Below are 21,401 nucleotides of genomic sequence, written 5' to 3'. Positions count from 1 at the left end.
CAAATAACTTCTCCAATGTACCAGTGTCTGATGTAAGAGCGGCAACTTTTTCCTGGCAAATTTCTTCTAGAAATTGGTCCCCAAATTGTAAATTACCGTCCTCATCCACATAAACTTTTTCAAGCTCTTTTGTCAAAGTTATCCAGACTCTTCTTACCTGGTGCCTTTTTTTATGCTATTTTTTACTTTCACATACGCAGATGTTTTCAATATTTCTTTATGAAGATTAACTGGTTGTAACTCTCCGGGTATTGCGTACACTTTGTTATCACTTGTGGCTATTGAGGTTATAGCAAAAACGTTCGATTTTCCATCATTCCCAGGCGTCAGTGTAAATTCAAAACGAAGTTTCTCCATTTCCAATTGACGTTAATAAACAAAAATGTCGTTTTATAATAGGTTTTTAGTTTACTTCGTATGATTTCGTCAACTGAAACAACTTAAATGTGTTGCTCTGTAAAAACAAAGATTTATTTCGTTATTTTTATTACATTACGCTACAATTCAATTTTGAGACAAATATGTAAATCACTCCTACCTGTAAAAACAAAGAAACGACATTTAAAGTTTATTTCTTAAGTAAGTTCACAAATGGTTTTTTGATTTATTCCGTTATCCGTTATAAGTCACGCACAATGACACATCAAAATTGTCTTTTTCTGACTGCCATATTTGTTACTGTTTTATCATAACTTTTGAACTGCTTTGCCGACGGCTTGGAGCGCGGGAGAATTTAAATTATACAATATTGAAACTCTAAAGAAATATACTTTCTTTACATATATATACTACAGCAATACACACATCTCTTAAATGGAGTATTGTAAGCTATTTTGAGTGCTTTGTTTTGGATAATTTGTAATAATTTATAATTAGTTGAACAAGTATTACTCCAAATGGGGCAAGCATAAGTTATTGTTGGCCTGACAAGTAAAATATAAATTTTTAGCTTGGTAGACGCGCTAAGTTTCCTTTTTTCGTTTTAAGATTAGGCTGAGGGCACCAAGTGTTTGTGCACCTCTTACTCGTAAATCTGCAATGTGCTTCGACCAATTTAGTTTTACGTCCATGTTTAACCCAAGATAGCGGACGGACCGTCTCCATTTGACGCTATATAACCAGCAAGTTCTAATGTTCTTAAGGGAGGTTCACGATGCCGAGTAAATAGAATGGCTTCAGTCTTGCTTTCGTTAAGCCTAAGCTTCCATTTAGTAAAAAAGGTGTGAAGCCGATCGATGGATAATTGTAAGCGACAAATTATCAATATCATCAGAAGATGTATAAGATGCCGTGTCATCCGCAAAACAGGCTAAATTTGTTCTAGGTTGTCTTGGGATGTCATTTAAATATAACAGAAACAAATATGGACCTAAAATAGATCCCTGAGGGACGCCAGCTGGCATTGTCCGACACAATGATTCGCTCTCACCAATATAAACCCTAAACTTACGATCCCGTAGATAGGACTTGACAAGTTTTATCAATGGTGAGGGTACGAGTATGTTAAGAACCACCAGTTTGTGAAGAAAGCCCTCGTGCCAGACGCTGTCAAAAGCTTTTTCAATGTCAAGTAAGACCATACCAGTAGATTGGTGAAGATTGAGGTTATGAGTTATATGTTCACAAACCCGAGCCAGCTGATGAGCAGTTGAATGCGATTGGCGAAAACCAAATTGCTCATTAATTAGTAAGTGCTCAGAAACTGCGCGTAGGCGATTGTACACAATTTTTTCAAATAATTTGCCTAAAGACGGAAGTAAGCTAATGGGTCTGTAGTTAGTTGGTACTGAGTCATCTTTGCCCGGTTTTTTTTAGTGCGATTATTTTAGCAGTTTTCCAGGCGCTCTGAAAGTAACCTATATACAGGCAACCATTGAAAATTTTTGTAACGAGAACAACATCCTTCTGTGAAAAATTCTTTAAAAGAGTGTTCACGATATCATCGTGCCCAGGTGATTTACGGGTTTTAAGCGTTTTTAAAATAGTACGCACTTCCGCTGGTCGAACAGGATGTGACAGATTAGAAATACTGTAACTTTAAATATAATGAAGGGAATTGCATTGGATGTCAAGGTTCCATCCGGATACTTAAGGGGGGGTATTGTAATTCGCTTGGGTTTCAGAGATCTAGATACGCGCCACTCCTCGACTCTTGGGTTTTCAATCTTTGAAAATGTTTTATTCCATTTGTTATCAGAAATGTTCTTAGTTACCACTTCATTCAAGCTACAAAAACGATTTATTAGACGGCGAACAAATTTTTTTAGAGCTCCTTTAGTAAGACAATTATCAACGCGACGCGAATTTTTGTAACTTATCAGTTGTCTAACATGTCGGGGCAACTTAGTAACGTTATTGGTCTTATATGTACCCATAGGGACTGTGCAGTCTCTCGCACGAATAATGGTTCTTTGCAAATGGTCTATGGCAAGATCAATTTCATTTACAGAGGAAAAGGTTCTTGAATGACATGTTAGGTATGTAGTTTTAAAAAAAACCTGCACAAAAATAACCTTAATCTATAGTTATATAATTTTAAATAAAATATGACTCATTCAAACCAGTTGAATACTAACATATTTTAAAAATATAACATTTATATAAAATATGAAAATTATCTTTAAAAAAATGACTCTTTCAAACCAGTTGAATACTAGCATATTTTTAAAATATTATAAAATATGAAAATTATCTTAAAATTAAAAGACGTCGAACTAACATCTGGATTACCGAGAATATGTGTATTATTTATTTTCTAACATTTGATGGACGACTGCGACTAGGAGTTCATTTCGTGGTTTTCTCTTTCATCAGTAAGTTGATCCAAATTATGCGATTCATCCGACGCGGCTTGGGGGGATGCATATTCCATATTGGCGTACATCGTATGACGGGTCGTTGAGTATGTCCAGGGTTCGAAATTTCTATGCGTGGCGATATTCCGAAACGGAGGGCAGTCCCTTGCAGCAAGCATTGGCGATTCCGGAGCGGATCGAACATCGCCTCGATCTCTCTGGATCTTCAATTCTTTCACCTCTTTTATTAAGCGTTTCAACTGTATTTTTAGCATTCGATTTTCTCTCAACAACCTTCCTTCACGGCAAATAAATGTAACTGGCTGCAACCGTTCGAATTTGATCCTTTTTCTCGGTCGCATTCTTTCATCATCAATAGAGCCGGATCTTCGCCGTTTGCCGGGCAGCGCGTAGTTTGACATAGCGTGGTTGATGAAAGCCGCGAATAACCACGAGAAACCAAAGAAAGAACGTTTAGAATTATTGAATGAAATTAAAATGTATAGTTCACAGTTAGAAAGTAATAGATTAAGTTATGAATCTGACACACAAATCCTAGAAGCACAAATAGCCAGATTACAGACTTCTTTACGTACACTGGCAGTAAAGTTTGACATGTATCAAAGGTAAATGATATCTGAGTACACACAGACTTCAGATGAATGGCATAAGACAGAACAACCCAGTGGTAAATTAACTTCACTATCTACCCATAGTTTTGATAGTATAGGCAGTCATCCCCAGTTTGTGTCATCAGTGTCATCACCCTCTAATGTGAGAAAGGTGTGTGTCAGGTTAAGTAACTCAAAATCACAAAACATAAATATTAATAATAATTCCTTTATTGAAGCAAATGCTCATAGTAGCGGTTCAATAAAAACAATTATGTACAGCGATGAAATTGGATGTAACATGGGCTTATATCTTAACTCTCAGTTGAATGGACACACAGTTTTGAACTACTGTTTACCCAACTCAAATTTAAAAGCTATTGTAGCTGCAATTTGTAGAAATAGGAATATGTTTGACTGTAAAACTAATTTAATTATCATAATGGGAAATAGAGGGAATGTTAACAAACCTGAGCTGATTAAACTTATTGATTCTTTAAATACATTAAATGTAAATAGTATTGTATTATACACATTTCCTTATTTTCATAACTTGCCACACCAAGAAAATACTATTAGGTATAATTTAAATATGACTTTGTACAATTTATGTACATATAATAAGAAATTTCATGTTATAGACTTTAGCAAATGTGCTAATCCTACTTATAATTTGTACCGAGATAGATATTACCTATTACACTATTTTAAACAACAGATAGCTGTTTCGCTATCATATTTTTTTACCATAACAGCCAAGAACTTGGCTAAACCAGCTGCTTTTATTGAGCAGTGTAATAGTTTTGACATGAAAACCTTGGAAATTATTCCAAGTCATTTTAGTTTAAACTAGTTAAGGAGACAACAGAGGTTTTCTCTTGCTTAGAAAAGCAGACAACTGAGTCTCCCTCAGGCATATATGAAATAAATTATAGTAAGGGGTCGCACAATGTACTATTAAACCAAAAATATAATAAAAAATCTAATTCTAATTATATCAACTTGGTTCACCAAAATATTCAATGTATTAGAGGAAAAGACTTAGAGATTGAATTATTTTTAAATGATTTTAACATTAGCATTTTATGTATAACTGAGCACTGGTTGAAAACCCATGAATATTTGTTTAATTTTGGTAACCACCAGGTTGGTAGTTCGTTCACCAGGGTTACAGCGATTCATGGAGGCTCTTTAATTTTATTAAATAAAAATTTAAAATTTAAAAACAGAAACGATATTGTTAGCCTTTCTGTTGAACGGACAATAGAGCTAGCCTCGGTTGAACTAGAGCAATTTATAATTGTTACTGTTTATAGGCCACCCTTGTCAAACTTTGAACTTTTTGAAAAGGTAATGGATGAAGTGTTATTTAAAATATCAAAGTGTAATAAAAAGTTAATAATATGCGGAGATTTTAATGTAAACATTTTAGAAAATAACTCTTTAAGTATCAAGTTATTGAATTTATTTAAAACTTACAATCTATCAAATATGTTCATGGAGCCCACAAGAATAACTGCTACTAGCGCCACCTGTTTGGATAACATCTTTACAAATATAATTCCTATAAGCAAAAATATTATTAGTAAATTAGACTCTGATCATTGTGGTCAAATTATTCAATTTGAAAATGTGAAGAAAAATGTTTCTAAACGTAAAATAACATTTGTTCCTGTAACATTCAACCGCATAGAGAAAATGAGAATTAGCCTAGTAAATGCTCCCATTCCTACCCTCAGGGGCGACTCCAAATGCAATGTACAGCTCCTTTTTCAATACCTTTAATAGACTATTTCATTCTATATTTACTAGTAAGTCGGTTGTGATTACTGATACATTAAATTTTAGTGAGTGGGCGACAGTTGAACTTCATAAAAATAGGCAAAAGCTGTACGAATTGTATGCTGAACGTCAATTTAACACTGGTGATAAGTTTGGGGATTATGTTAAATTGTTTTCCAAGAATTTTAAACGCGCTTGCCACTTAGAAAAGACGCGATACATCAAAAATAAAATTAAAAATAGCAGCAATGCAATCAAAACTACTTGGAACATAATTAATGAGGAGACGGGAAGAGTAACACCACGAAATATTAACTTTAAACTTAATGTAGATAATAAAGCCTTAACAACAGATTTCGAGGTGGCTACTGCTTTTGAAACCTTCTTTACCAACATTCCCGTCTCCACAACAGAATCATTAAACTCTTCACCAGATATGGCTCTCTCTCTATTAAAGGAAAATGTGCCTGAGTGTAACCATTCTTTTAAATTCACGCATGTTAGTGGCTCTGACGTTATTAAAGCCTTTAAATTATTAATTAATAAAAAAACAAATGATCTGTGGGGCATTTCCGTAAACGTTGTCAAATCATTAATTGATATTGTTGCACCCGATTTAGCCTTAATATTTAATAATTGTATAGATTGTGGTGTGTTTCCTGACTTAATGAAACTTAGTAAAATAGTTCCATTGTTTAAATCGGGTAGTACTTCTGACCCCACTAACTTTAGACCAGTATCCGTACTACCCACTTTCAGTAAAATCTTTGAAAAACTCATTTTAAATCAATTACTTTACAATTTTCATAAGTATAATTTACTTCATATTAAGCAATTTGGTTTCACAAGGGGTCGCTCAACAATCGACGCAGGTGTTGAGCTAATACAAAACATATTTGAAGCCTGGGAGGAGTCACGTGATGCACTTGGTGTGTTCTGTGACTTATCTAAGGCGTTTGATTGTGTTCAACACGAAACGTTAGTTAGGAAACTACACCACTATGGAATTCAGGGTGTAGCTCTAGACTTAATGAGTAACTATCTACGCGATAGAATTCAGAAAGTCGACGTGAATGGAAAACGGTCTTATGGATCAGTTATGAAAATAGGTGTCCCACAGGGGTCTATATTAGGACCATTTCTGTTCCTTATTTACATTAATGACCTTCCTTACCTTGCCAAGGATAAACACGGGATAGTTCTGTTTGCCGATGATACATCACTGACTTTTAAAATAAATCGACTTGAACTAGCTTTTGACGACGTAAACAACTCTCTCGCTAAAGTGGTACAGTGGTTTGAAGCTAATAATTTGGTTCTTAACGGAAAAAAAACCAAGTGTATAAAATTCACTTTACCTAATGTTAAACACGTGAAAACCACTGTACTACTTAATAATGAGGAACTGAAACTGGAGGATACGACAGTTTTTCTAGGAATAACGTTAGATTCTAAACTTCAATGGGGCCCTCATGTAAATAATTTATCGAACAGGCTTAGTTCTGCTGCCTATGCGGTAAAGAAGATAGTCGTATCTTCTTTACCGCATATGACCGACGTAGAAACTGCGAGACTGGTATATTTTAGTTACTTTCACAGCATTATGTCATATGGAATTTTACTTTGGGGTAATGCTGCTGATATTAGCACTATTTTCGTGCTGCAGAAGAGGGCTGTTCGTTCTATCTACAAAATGGGTCCGAGAGAGTCATTGAGAGATAAATTTAAAGATTTTAAAATAATGACAGTGTATAGTCAGCACATATTTGAAAATTTAATGTACGTTCATAAAAACATTTCTAAATTTAAGAAAAAATGTGACTGCAATAATTTAAACATTAGAAGTAAGAATAAACTTACAGTGCAATATACTAGGTTACATAAAATTCATAATTCGTTTAAAGGAAATTGCATACAATTCTACAATAAACTACCAATTGTCATCTTGGAGATGTCTCTTAAAAAGTTCAAAGTTTGTATTAAACGTAAGCTTATAGAAAAGTCCTATTATAGTATAAAGGACTACGTAAACGATAAAAAAGCTTGGGTGTAAATTATTGCTCTAACCAGGTTGCTCTTCTAATAATTTAAAATGACATTGTGAGATGGTGATAACAAAAAAAAAAAAAAACACCCGGCTAAGTTTGTTGTGGGCTTCTTCTTAGACCAGGACGCGTTTGGAACCCTCGTAGCTTTAGTTTTAAGTTTACGAATGTGGTTATCTCCATCATCTCACTACCGTGTGGTTCTTATGTACGCATCAAAAGTGCCACCTGTGGGCCTACTTGAATAAAGATATTTTTGACTTTGACTTTGACTTTGACTTTGTAAGTTTATGTAGTAAAATACTGAGTTGGGTACGACGTTGTAAAAATCAAAATTCAAAATTAGTGTGTAGAGTGTTGAGTAGCTTTTTCTAATGTATAGAAATATACCAAGCATGCCACAGATAGAGTCGATCGGTTTCGCGGCTTGCTATATGGTTACCCATACCTGTCGCGTGACGCGATTTGTCCCGTAGCCAGCGCGTTAGAAAGAAACAACGAAAAAAATTCGAAACAATTCTTGTAAACACTTCGAAGAAATGAAATGCAACAAATTTATTGCATACCGTTTCTTGATATTATCTTGCATTTTCCTCTTTCATTTACCAATTTCTTTTTGTATTTTATTTGTCAAAAAGCGTCACATTTTCAATTCTCGCTTCTTCTTTCATAAAATACTTAAATTATGTTTCATACATGAAAATTTCTTCTTTGTGAACATTTTTGCCGTTAGCTCATAATAATTTATAAAAAATAAAATATTTCATAGTCACTTTGGCTATTTTATAGCGAATGAGACGGGCTTCATTGTAAATTCTACAAAATTGTATGTAGGTACTTGTATAATAATGTATGTATAAAATTAAACGAAAGAATCTTCCTCGCGCTTGACCGCTTCGCACAAAAGATATTTTATTATCACAGTGCTGTAAATATTTTGCTCAAGACTACAATGGAAAATGTACATTCTAAGCTCACGTAAAGTTATTCTCGAGACAAAATTCCTGTATTATTATGTGACAATGCTGCTCAATAGATCGCGAAAAACAACATTGACAAATTTAATTTTATGCAAATAAATGCCCTCACACCGTGAAAATTTACCTTGAGTTGAGTTTTATATGACACGCGCATAAACAGCTAAAATTTTATAATAAGAGTAATAAAGATTATGCTTCACAAGCTTCATTCTAGCGATTTGGGGTTTTACTTATTGTAGCAACACTCTCTAGCTATCAGCCTTCACGTTATTCATAGTAGAGAAAAAACAATTTTTCGTATGGTATCACTATATTTTTCCCACCCTCACTTAGACATCCCTACCATCAATCATTAACATTTTCGTGCTCAGGGCCTCCGCACGTTTTTTTTTTTTATTTTATTTGTTACATTTTAGTATTAAAATAAAAGTGAAACTATATAATACACGATGGGCAAAAGGAAAACAAAGGCGAGGGAAGCGAAGATTCTTAGAAAGATAAGGAAACTGGAAGAAAAATTGTCGAACACACCGGCGAGGAAACGTATAATGCGTCTACCTTCTAGTAGTTCGAGTGACGAGAATAATAGTAAGTTTATATTTTATATGATGTGAGTCTCCGTTTTTGGGATTCTTCCTTCATATTTACGCTATGAAAGTGAAAATAATCCAAACATATGATGTGAGTCTCCGCTTTTTGGGATTCTTCCTTCATATTTACGCAACCAGAGTACCTATATAAGAACTGTATACATGATGTGAGTCTCCGCTTTTGGGATTCTTCCTTCATAATTATCTTATTGAGGAATATTAGGTAGATGTTATCATGATGTGAGACTCCGCTAATTGGTTTACTCCTTCATAATAATTATGCTATGCTATACTATGCACAGTATGGGTTTTATTTTTTTTTATTTTTTTCCTACCTACCTACTTTTACAGTAGAAGTGATCTTGTAACCTATGTTAAAGTCTAAACGTGGGGACGTTTACAGATGTCAGCCAGACGAAGAATGACATATTATACCAGGCTTTACCGGATTTGTTCGACACTCTTGATGATGTCACCGAGCGACGTCCAGACATCGTGTTATCATTGGAGGACATAACACGGCCTGAGGCGGCTGTTGAGATACCAGCAGTTTCGCAGATCGGCGGTGCCGATTCAGCAGTCTCTGAAATCGAGGGGAATAATGACCTCGAGTTGGATGGGTCAGTACTTTCATTGTTAGGTGATGTTCCCGAACTTGTTACTGAACTCGGACCTCCTATCCATAAGGATATTACCACAAGATGGCAAGACATTTTGAAAAGAGGGCTTAAAAAGGATATCAAAAGAGACTTGGTAAAGTTATATCCTATACCTAATAATTTAGAAACACTGGTACCACCAATTCTCAATCCTGAAGTAAAAGTAGCACTAGCAGAAAGTTTAGTAAAACAAGACTTTTCTATTTTTCATAAACAAAAACAGATCGGGTTTGCATTGTCAGCACTTAGTAAATCTGTCGACTCTATAATAAGTGACCCAGCCAAAAAGTTACATATCGACACAAAATCGATATTATTAAGACATTTAAGTGATGCTTGTCGCATTTTATGTGATGTATACCAGCTCGAAACGAAAAGACGAAGAATGCTTATTTTAAGTTCGATAAACCAGAAGATGAAAGACATCGTTATGGATACATTACCTGAAAAATATCTCTTTGGTGACAACATGTCGGAGAAGTTAAAGACAGCTCAAGGTATTAATTTTAAACAAATTTTAAAAGTCGTACCGAAGACAAGTTTTTTGAGTAAAAATGCTACGTCAACTACATCAGTCCCAAAGTCTTTAAACCAACGGACCCCATATCGGAAAATAGCAGCACGTTCTTATATGGGGAAACAACGACTGCAGGACCGTGCAGCGCCAGCACCAACTCCAGCGCCAGCTCAGGGCCGCCAGCGGCACTACCGCCGCAGCCCTCCACCTCCTCCGCGGCGTCAGAGACAGCAGCGGTTTTGAGCATTGACCACGAGGTACGTTATGCGGGGCGACTGTCATATTTCTTTCAACAATGGGGGAATATAACTAGTGACCCGCTTATATTAGACTGGTTAAAGGGCTATAAGATTCCTTTTGTTTCACAACCCATTCGCAATGATTGGGCTTGTACTATTGTAAGATCTAAAAAGGAATTATTTGCATTTAATAAATGTATACAGAAATTATTAGATATCGACGCCATTTCAGAATCGAATCACGAGGACAAGGAATTTATTTCTACGGTTTTTCTGGTGCCTAAACCAAACGGAGAGAATAGATTTATTTTAAATTTAAAATGTTTAAATAAGTTTATAAAGATTGAACATTTTAAATTAGAGGATTACCGTACTGCCACCAAATTAATGTTTCCCAATTGTTTTATGGCTTCTATGGATCTGAAGGATGCATACTATTTACTACCAATTCATAGATTGCACAGAAAATATTTAAAGTTTAAATTTAATGAGACTCTTTATGCATATAATTGCCTACCGTTTGGCTTAACGACAGCACCGTACGTTTTTACAAAACTATTAAAACCAGTAATGGAGTACTGCAGGTCAAATAATATATTAACAGTTATATATTTAGATGATATAATAATATTTGGCAGTTCATATGTGGAGTGCAATAAAAACATTATATTTATCAAGAACCTTCTCGAAGGTCTGGGATTTCTAATAAATTATGATAAGAGTTGTTTAACACCTTCAAAGGAGTGCAAATATTTAGGTTATATATTTAATTCAGAAGACATGATATTGGAGCTACCCTTTGAAAAGAGAACTAAAATTCAACAATTAATTTTAAAGTTCTTAAATACAAAGACTTGTAGTTTACGGGATTATTCTAGTTTTCTTGGTAATTTAATATCAGCTTGCCCTGCTATAGATTACTCTTGGTTATATACTAAGCGTTTTGAAAGATTTAAATTTTTATGTTTATTATCTAATTCGTCGTACGATCAAATTATACAAATTCCAGCAAGATTGAATGAAGATATACCACCATAACGGTGGTTGAGACATATTAAAGCCGATTATGCTAAGCTACGCAGTCATAATTTTACCTTTGAGATTTTCTCAGACACTTCTCTTACGGGTTGGGGAGCATATTGTAACGGAAACGGATCGCATGGTTTTTGGACCAACGCAGAAAGGACGAAACACATAAATTCATTAGAGCTTAAAGCAGCTTTTTTTGCTTTAAAAGTTTATGCTAAACATATTACTTATACAGAGATTCTTTTGAGAATCGATAACACTACTGCTATAGCATGTATTAATAAAATGGGTAGTATACAATATCCACACCTTGAAGAAATTACACGACAAATTTGGCAATGGTGTGAAAATAGGGAAATTTTTATATTTGCATCTTATATCAGATCCAAGGATAATGTGGAAGCTGATACCATGTCTAGAATTAAATTTCAGGAGACAGAATGGGAACTTGCAGACTATGCCTTTCAAGCAATCATTCTGTTGCTAGGACAACCTACAGTAGACTTGTTCGCATCTAGAAATAATAAGAAATGTTCTACTTATGTATCTTGGAAACAAGATCCTGATGCTTGGACAATTGATGCTTTCACATTATCTTGGACTCATCTTAATTTTTATGCTTTTCCTCCATTTGCATTAATACTAAAGATGATTCGTACAATTATAGATGATAGGGCGGAGGGCATTGTTGTAATACCAAATTGGCCTACCCAACCGTGGTATCCATTATACCAAAAGATTAAAATTTCTAAGGTATTTTTTCATCCAGATAAACGATTGCTCGTATCTCCTTTCAGACTTCATCACAATCTGCACAGCTCGCTAGAATTGATTGCCGTGCGATTGTCAGGAAAACGCTAATAGAACGACATCTTTCCTCAAGATCTGTGGATATCATCTTATCGTCTTTAGCTGACAGTACCTATAAGCAATATGATGGATGTATTAGGTCTTGGATAACATATTGCGAGAATAAAGAACTAAACTATTGCTCTGCATCGATTCCAGAAATTATACATTATTTAAGTCAGCTTTTTGACCAGGGAGCAAAGTATGGGACTATTAACTCTCATAAATCAGCAATAAGTTTATTAATGGGAAATTCTATTGATGATACCAGAGTTAAGAGATTTATGAAGGGAGTGTATAGGTTACGGCCTCCCGCGCCTAAATATGATATAACTTGGGAACCTAATTTAGTTTTGAATTATTTAAGCAAGTTATGGCCCAACCATACGTTGAGCTTAGAGGACCTTTCAAAGAAAGCTGTTACACTTATTGCCTTGGTGACGGCTCATCGTGTCCAGACGATATCTCTCATAAAGACTAGAAACGTGTTTGTAAATCAGGGTAGTGAAGTGATTATCAAAATACCCGACTTTATAGAGACTTCTAGGTTAGATGCACATCAACCTTTGTTAAAACTCCCCTTCTTCACTCCCCGGCCTGAAATCTGCCCAGCATTATGCGTCTTAGCTTATTTAAATAGAACTGAGAATTTGCCGGTAAATAATCAAGACAGATTATTTTTAAGTTACAAGAAACCTTATAAAGAGATATCGACGCAGACAATAAGTCGCTGGATAAAGACTATTTTGGCTAACAGTGGCTTGGATACTACAATATTTAGTGCCCATAGCACTCGCCATGCATCAACTTCGTCGGCTTATAGGCTGGAAGTCAATCTTGACATTATAAGGAGAACGGCTGGTTGGAGTGAAGCATCTGGAGTTTTTGCTAAATTTTATAATAAGGAAGTTATTGTTAACGATAAAAGCTCATTTGCTCAATCCATTCTCAGCAACCATTGTAATTAAGATAATTAGATTAATAAGAGTTTATTACATTCTATTAAAGAAAATATACTTCTTAAATGTTAAACGAAAGAATTTTAAATTTAATATGATTGTTATTTTTTTTTTTTTTTTGTTTTATCTACCTGTGAATTAAAAGTAGGTAACTTAATGTTTTTTGTTAACTTTATTAGAATAAAGAATTCAATTTAAAAAGTTTTTGATGTGTTATTTTAAGAAGAATACCTGTTTTATGTATTATTTTTACAAATACAGCTATAAACACATACAGCTATATACAATAAGTAAAACCCCAAATCGCTAGAATGAAGCTTGTGAAGCATAATTTATGATCAAACGAACTTACCTTTAAGTGAAGTTCGATCCAAATTATGCGAGCAAGCTTCATTCGACGCGATTTGGGGGGGACCCACCCTAAGGTAATAACTATTTTTAAGTGTAAAAAAAAACCCTCCCAGTTTTTATCTATCAGATGTATTATTTTTATCACTTTGATAAAGATAGATAAAAAAAAAGTTTAATTTAGAATAGATTGCTTTAAACTAATGATTGATGGTAGGGATGTCTACGTGAGGGTGGGAAAAATATAGTGATACCATACGAAAAATTGTTTTTTCCCTACTATGAATAACGTGAAGGCTGATAGCTAGAGAGTGTTACTACAATAAGTAAAACCCCAAATCGCGTCGAATGAAGCTTGCTCGCATAATTTGGATCGAACTTCACTTACAGGTAAGTTCGTTTGATCATAAATAATATTTTCTAAGTTTTTAAGTTAACAAAGTTTATTATATTACCTATAGTTAATAGCGTTTTCATTTATTTAGAAAACTTTACTGCACATACAAGTCGATTATTTGGACCATGTCCTGAGACATGAGCGATACTAAGTACTCCAGCTCATAATGATGGGCAAAGTAAAGGTCATCCCTACATCGCTACATCCGTGAATGGACAAATATCGTTAGCATGAACTTATTGTTCAAGAAGCCACGAGAAGTTCGCTGAGCTGACGGCCAACCTCCAGTAGTGAGGTAGAAAAAGAAGAAGTTCGCTCATATATTGAAACAATACAAGAAACACAAGAAAGTATTTATATACAGTTGTATGCAAAGGTGGTCTTATTGCAAAAGCAATCTCTGACAGAAAACCCTTGGTAAAGGTTATCGCTTTAGTAACGTATGACTTGTTAGACGGGGGCTACTGTTTATTACAGTACCTATTCATATTAAAGGCTACTGGGTTCTACGCAAGTAGTATAGAATGCCGTATTTGCCTCACTTCTGAAACCGGGCGAAGCCCGGTTTCCCTCATCCTGAAATTTTTTGAGGATTCTAATAAGATTCTTATTGGATTTTGATGAAAATCTAACTAATTCCAATTGGGTTATATAGGTCAAAATACTATCTCATAGCACTCATATATGCGCCGACTCTACCTCACTACCTCAGGTTTTTACCTAAGTCTGTGGATTCTAATTCATATTGGAATATAGTTCCTGGATGAGTGTAATGCGTATTGGGATAAGTTCCAATACGCATTACACTATAGCAGATATAACTTTTTTTATTAACTTTACTATTCGATATAGGTATATTCGAATTCTAACAAGTTTCTAAAACCAAAGCTATTATTCTAATTATTATTAGATTTTCTCGTACTTTAAATTAGTAATTCAAATTATCGTAATTTCAATTAGTAAATTCATACTTTGATAAGATGAAACCAAAATATATAAACTTAACATATTTCAGCGTTATCAAAATAATTACGTTTTGATTAAGTTTATTAAGGTCTCAATATGTGATATTGATTAAGTATATGCACATAATATTTGGAAAATAAGAATATTTACAACTTATTAAAATAGGTTTATGAAAACATTACGTACGATAGGTTTAACATATTACAGAATTATTAAAATGATTTTGGTTTCATTAAGTTTATTAAGGACTTTATATTACGATAGGTTTAACAACAGCATTATCAAATGGATTTTCGTTTGATTAAGTTTATTAAGAACTCTATATTTGATATTACGATAGGTTTAACATATTACAGAATTATTAAAATGATTTTGGTTTCATTAAGTTTATTAAGGACTTTATATTACGATAGGTTTAACATATTACAGCATTATCAAATGGATTTTCGTTTGATTAAGTTTATTAAGAACTCTATATTTGATATTACGATAGGTTTAACATATTACAGCATTATCAAAATGATTTTGGTTTGATTAAGTGTATTAAAGACTCGATAATTGTTATTGACAAAGGATATGCACATCATGTTTGAAACATTAGAATATTTATAACAAAAAAAGAGAAATTCTTAGTAGAGCATCGTTTAAAATAAGACAATGTATTGTTAATAAATTATTTTCGTCTCGAAAAGATTCCAAAGTTTTTTTAATTCTATTTTATGGAGCACTGAAATAAATAACACGCAAGTAACCTTTCCCAAAGTATTTTTTGTTGCACATTCCTCGTTACAAACAATAAACCTACCTGATTGCAGACAAGAACTTACTTGTTCAACTCAAAAAAAAATATATTGTTCGTTGGAACATTATCTAAAGAATTTTTTTTATTTAACTATACGAAACACCGTAATAAATAACCCAACCTTTCCTTTGTCAAAGTATTTTTTATTGTCCATTCCTAGTTACAAGCAATAAACAGCCACGGTAGTTTCAATGATTAATTAAAGACAAGAACAAACTTGTATTATAAAAATGTGCGTATAAAACGTTTCACTCAACCATACAAGCCATAAGTTTATTCAGTGTCCGACTGTTAGTATCTAACCCAGTATTTTAAAAGTCTTTAAGGCATAAGTTTATTCAGTGTCAGACTGTTAGTATCCAACCCAGTGTTTTAAAAGTCTACTTATATCACTAAGATACACTTACTAAGATCGACCAGTGGTGTGAAACAACATTTATTCATCATGGAGGTAAGAATCACATACGTTTGTCTTTTTTTATCTATTCGTAACTTATAATTGAATCTTTACGATGTGGAACTGTTATGAATCTAATTAATATTTTGTTTTAATCGTGATCTCATATTTATTCTAGAATTCACCGAATGATGAATATACTTTAAAGCACTTCTATTATCCACTCAATATATCAGATGATCAAGATATGAGTGACAATAAAAAGACCGCAATGAGAAGGAGCAACAGTATAGATGCTTTTTTTGAAAAGCAAAAGAAAAAGAAGAGACAGTCAAAGTCTTCATGTGTAGCGCAAGCAAGTGACGGGGGCCTATCATATATCTCATCCAACGACGATGACAGTATCAGTGCAACACATCTAATCAAAATAGACATCTATGACATGAAGAGTCTTAAAGATGTTTCGCCTCTTGAATACTGGAAATATGCAGATTTGCGATTAAAGTACTACGTTGAATCTGCTGGTGATAAGCACTATCAAAGCATGCGAGATATTATATACAACATTACAAAGCAAATCGCTGGGAAGCATGACTGTAAAAAATACTTTATTGACAGAGATAACCAGAAACAATAAGTATTCTCTGAACCAGCGGTCGGTAAACATCACAAAGTAAAAAGACCCTCTATATAAACGTAGTTGTATTTTATTTTGTATTTTGCTTTAAAATTTATTTGAAAACAATAATGGGACTATTAAAAAGTACTTTACAAACAGTAAAAAAAATAACAATATGAAATCCCACTCCAACCATTCGGATAGACAAATAATGAGGTGGTTCATTTCGTCAGATCCGTCATTCCATATTCAAACGTTCTACGAAACTACACGATGACAACTGAGTTCAGGAACATTTCTTTCGAGGAAGAAATGGTTACGTTGTGTGAAAAAGTGGAGACGAAAATAAACTCCTTTGTTGAAAAAATAGTTGAAGATATGGATATCGATCAGCAGTTGCACGATTTATGTGAGAACATGGAACGCGAGCATAAGGGGTATTCCAGTCCAATATTACCCTTAAACATAGGACTGATGATGACAGCTCTTCGTGAGGACTATGTTATTTATTATGAAGAAGAAACTGATCAAGATCCGTCTCATTCTTTCTGGTCACAGTGTACACAAAAGTTATAGTTAATACTTTAAGATATATTTTTCATTGTATAATATAATGTTAGATTTGTACCTTGTTAAAATAAAAAACTATAATTTTTCGATTTTTTTTTTATTTCATCTCTTTATAAATAAAGTCTTAAACATAGATTGAACAAGTTGATCATTATATAAAGTATTATCAGAAAATAAATTTATAAATTTTGACATTGAGATATTATTAAATTTAAAATAAATATAAACTAAACAATATATTCCGCAAAATGAGCTAAAATAGTTCTGAAGTACTTTATCGTTGTGAATCCACTTTTTACAGTTAGTTTTTAGGAACATTTAATGGTAATCCATTGGTTTGCGACCAAACGAGTCAAAATATTCACCGACACCATTAGTATCAACATATATTGCTACCCAATGAGATCCAGGTTTTGTATCAGGATCTAAATTGGATATTAAATATGCTGGTGATGTTAAATATATCGGTATCTTATTAGCAGCAAAAACATTTAAGTGAATACTTGGATCGATAATTTTTAAATAGTTCTCAATCTCTGTGGTGTCCATTGAAAGTTTATAAAAAAATTAAAAGCAAATAAAGAATCTTCTCTATATAATGGTTGTTTATGAAATGACTTGAAAATTAAATATTATCTTTATTTATATTATCTTAACTGTTATAGTCTAAACTTACATCTCGATTTTTATTTATTTCAATTACATTATCAAACTCTGCGTAAACTATGCAATTCACAGTTGTCGTTAAAGCTCTTTCAAATCGAACCTCAAATCTTACACTGCCCCGTTTAATGAGGTTCCAGTGAGAGTTTGAATTAGCAGACAAATCGGGGGTTAAATCAAAAGCAAAAAGACAATACCCATTATTATAATCCTCTTTAGAGACATCATTTCCATCATTCAAAAAATGAATTCCTGTTCCAGAGAATAAAGTATGATATGCACTTGTGAACACATTATCATCAAATGATGGTGTTAATGTTTTAGATGGTATGGATTGACCATCAACATATAAACCGAACAAGTTAAGTCCATGATTTCCAAAATTAAAAGGATTAGTATTTAGAGTTCCATTAAAAGCAGAGTTTCCTACGAATCCAATAATACATCTTTTGGGTATTTGTCCTAAAAACACATTATCTAGCATTTTACCCTGGATTCCAGATGGAATGGTTAACACTTTAACTTCAGCACGAGTGACAGGATATTTTGCAGTTGTAGTAGCTAACACTTTTTCATGTGCAATTAATACACTAGGATTGATCCGAACTTTACGCATTATAAGGCTAGCACTAGATAAATGCACTTTGAATTTACTATCTATAGATGAACACATAAGATTAAAACTATCTTTAGAACGTACGAGTTTTAGACGCATTTCAACACCATTGATTAAAAACTTGTCTTGATTAAAAATATCAGCATGTATATGACCAATCATTTCAATAGTTTGACTTTCCTTTGCTAATTCTTCTCTTTTTGCGTATCCCTGGTTTGAAGCATCACATGAATCCATTTTTGAAGCCGTATCTTTATACCAAAGACCACAAGTAAGGTGAGATTTTTTAGCAGCTGTACCATAATTAAGCAAAGTCTCGATGTAAGCTCGATATCTATAAGTGTTGTTTGGAGGTGTTACGAGCTTTTGATTTAAATATATGTCAACCTGACTAAAAAGTGAGTGAAGCCAATTGTTAACAGGAGCAACATTAGAAGCACTTGAAATGTTACTTGAATCGGTATTCTGAACTTTGGCTTTTATGTGCAGTAGGGTATGAGATAAATCAATGTAATCATCACCATTTCCTGGTACTAAAAATTCAATTGGTCCATCATCGGTCAATGATGAAATGGGGTTGTAATGAATCCATTGACCTCCCTCAATACTAGTCTGAGTCGATGGTAGAGCAAATAAATCCAACTCTGATTTTACGCATTCACAAGAATTATGATGTAAAAATGACATTTTTAAATTTTAACTTTTAAAAAAAATATCCTGAATATTACTATGTTTAATTTTCTTAGAACCTTTCTGTTTGAGAGTGTTTTTGGAAGTGACACGTTTTCTTTTTTGCCGTCTAATTTTATATCCTGATCCGTTCATGATGGAATCAATTTTTTTATCAGCTTTTTGTTTTAGATTCGAAGTTGCTGTTTTAAAACGTGATCTGATAGATTCATCTATTGGTTGTACATTCAACATGTCGGATAATAAACCCACACCAGCATTCAGAGCTTCTTTACCGACAACTTTTGCACCATTTTTCAAAAGTGGAAGAACAGATCTAAATAATCCACCCAAAAAACTACCTATACCATGACCTCGCTGATACGGTGCACCCTTGTAAATTGCACCTATACCTGTACCAGCTTGATGAGAATAATAATGTAAGTATGGGCAAGGCATTTTGAATGGAAGTTTTTTCACTTGATTCTCTTAAAATGTACTTTAATACACGTCGTCCCAAACTGGAATGGTACTTTTTGACCTGTACTCGTTCTTATATCTATTTCTATTACATCAAACTCTCTTCGCATGAGAGGTAGGTAATGAGGTGGTGAAAAAATATGCATTTTGTTTGCCCCGTATACATAGACTGCAGGATCAAGTGGAACGATTCTAAGAAGAGGGGCCATGACATCTCCAACAATTTGTGGTTCGATAATATCACAATAAATAAACAATTGAGAGGGTAATCCTAATTTTAAATTATAAGGATATGTTCCCGTTTTATTTTGAATTAGATTTGTATTTGGTTCAAACCCTAGCTGTAAACATAACTTGGTTGACAACTTAAGTACATCAATTGCATTATCCATACATAATACTGATACTTGACTTTTTATTTCATCATAATTAAACATAAGTTGAGTATCAGTATGTTTGTTTAATTCAGCTACAAGATGTTGAATGCTATCATAATTCATAGCAGGAATATGGCTTCTATAGTGTACTAATGAAGTTATATCTTCATCAGGTATCATAATCCATTTTGATGTATAAATAACGTTTTCTGATTCCCGAACTGTATACATAGTACAAGGATATTGAATTTCAACAACTCCAATATACCATTCTCCTTCCAAAATAAGTGATTTTGGTAATTTGGTTGAGAACTTGGTCGTCGTGTTTTCTGGGAAGTACTCCATTGAACTATTACTAAGTAAAGTTAAATAAAAATTTTCTTCCATCATAACTTTTTAAGGCTGGATTCTAAAATCCAACTGTTAAACTTATCAGGATAACCTTTCCACTTGACAAGCAATTGTTTTCTGTTACCTGAATAGCGAGAGCATAGTATTTTATCAATATTATATTGAGTGGTGGGGTCATATGTTACTTTTTGCAATTCATCCTCATAGAAAGTACCTACAATAGGCTCATCTTGAAGATCTGTGATGGTATAGACCACCTTACGCATACTATTTTTTATACCCGTTATTATAAATATTTCATCACTCCAAGTAGTTTCATATCCTTTTTGGAAAATGTGTTTATATTTCGTTATCCTCACGTGATCACCGATTGAAAACTTAGTCTGCTTTGTAACACTAACTTTATTGTTGAGGCTTCCATATAAATTGTTCCATACTTTCATGATATTATCTACATTAACTTCAAATGGACACATTTTTATACTGGAATGAAAGCTATGGTTATAAGCATAGAGTAAATCTTGTAAAACATTAATATAAGTATAGGTATTTTTGTGAGTGAAATAACGCCACATTCTGGTTTTTAGTGTCCTTTGAAATCTCTCAACTATACTAGCTTTAATATCTGGGTTATTGGTTGTATAGTAATTAATATTTTTACTTTTAAAGTATTGTCTAACATCTTTTGACACAAATTCAGTACCTTTATCAGATTGTAAGTGGGTGGGAGTTGCTTTAGCTTCGGTAAATATGCTTTCAAATGCTTGTTTTATATTTTTAGAATTTTTCTTTTTAAGTGCTCTTGCAAAAGCATATTTACTAAAAACATCAATAACACACAGAATATAGTTAAAACCTTCATTATATTGAGAATAAGTACGCATATCGCTTAAATCAGCCTGCCAAAGTTCATTAAAATTAGATAATATGTATTTGTTTCTGGGGAATTTCCGATGCACAGGCTTATGTAACGTATAAGTTTCTTGAGCTTGCAACCACTCTTTTACTTGTTTCCTATTCATTTTACCCTTTAATGCTCTTACCAAGTGATCTATGCTACTGTAACCAGCTGGGTTCGAAATGTCGTAATA

The 21,401-nt window shown here is 33.4% G+C and overlaps 2 protein-coding genes across 2 annotated transcripts; both read left to right on the top strand.

Annotated features, from left to right (window-relative positions):
• Positions 1-8,646: 8,646 nt before the first annotated feature.
• On the top strand, positions 8,647-12,806 carry LOC120636812. The gene is made up of 3 exons (XM_039908375.1): positions 8,647-8,801; positions 9,207-10,236; positions 12,045-12,806. The coding sequence occupies exons 1-2, from the start codon at positions 8,663-8,665 to the stop codon at positions 10,220-10,222; spliced, it is 1,155 nt and encodes a 384-aa protein (XP_039764309.1). The 5' UTR covers positions 8,647-8,662; the 3' UTR covers positions 10,223-10,236; positions 12,045-12,806.
• A 3,169-nt stretch (positions 12,807-15,975) lies between these two features.
• Positions 15,976-16,782, top strand: LOC120636807. Its single transcript, XM_039908371.1, has 2 exons — positions 15,976-16,019; positions 16,144-16,782. Exons 1-2 carry the CDS (start codon positions 16,014-16,016, stop codon positions 16,600-16,602), a joined length of 465 nt encoding a protein of 154 aa, XP_039764305.1. The 5' UTR covers positions 15,976-16,013; the 3' UTR covers positions 16,603-16,782.
• The last annotated feature ends 4,619 nt before the right edge of the window (positions 16,783-21,401 follow it).

The sequence above is a fragment of the Pararge aegeria genome (assembly GCF_905163445.1).
Source record: "Pararge aegeria chromosome W unlocalized genomic scaffold, ilParAegt1.1 SUPER_W_unloc_2, whole genome shotgun sequence".
In the NCBI taxonomy this organism is placed as follows: domain Eukaryota; kingdom Metazoa; phylum Arthropoda; class Insecta; order Lepidoptera; family Nymphalidae; genus Pararge; species Pararge aegeria.
This window is presented reverse-complemented; position numbering and strand designations above follow the sequence as displayed.

Coding starts and splice junctions, on each gene's coding strand:
- LOC120636812 (XM_039908375.1), top strand. CDS start 8,663: ATGGGCAAAAGGAAAACAAAGGCGAGGGAAGCGAAGATTCTTAGAAAG. Junction 8,802..9,206: donor TTCGAGTGACGAGAATAATA/GTAAGTTTATAT, acceptor GGACGTTTACAG/ATGTCAGCCAGACGAAGAAT.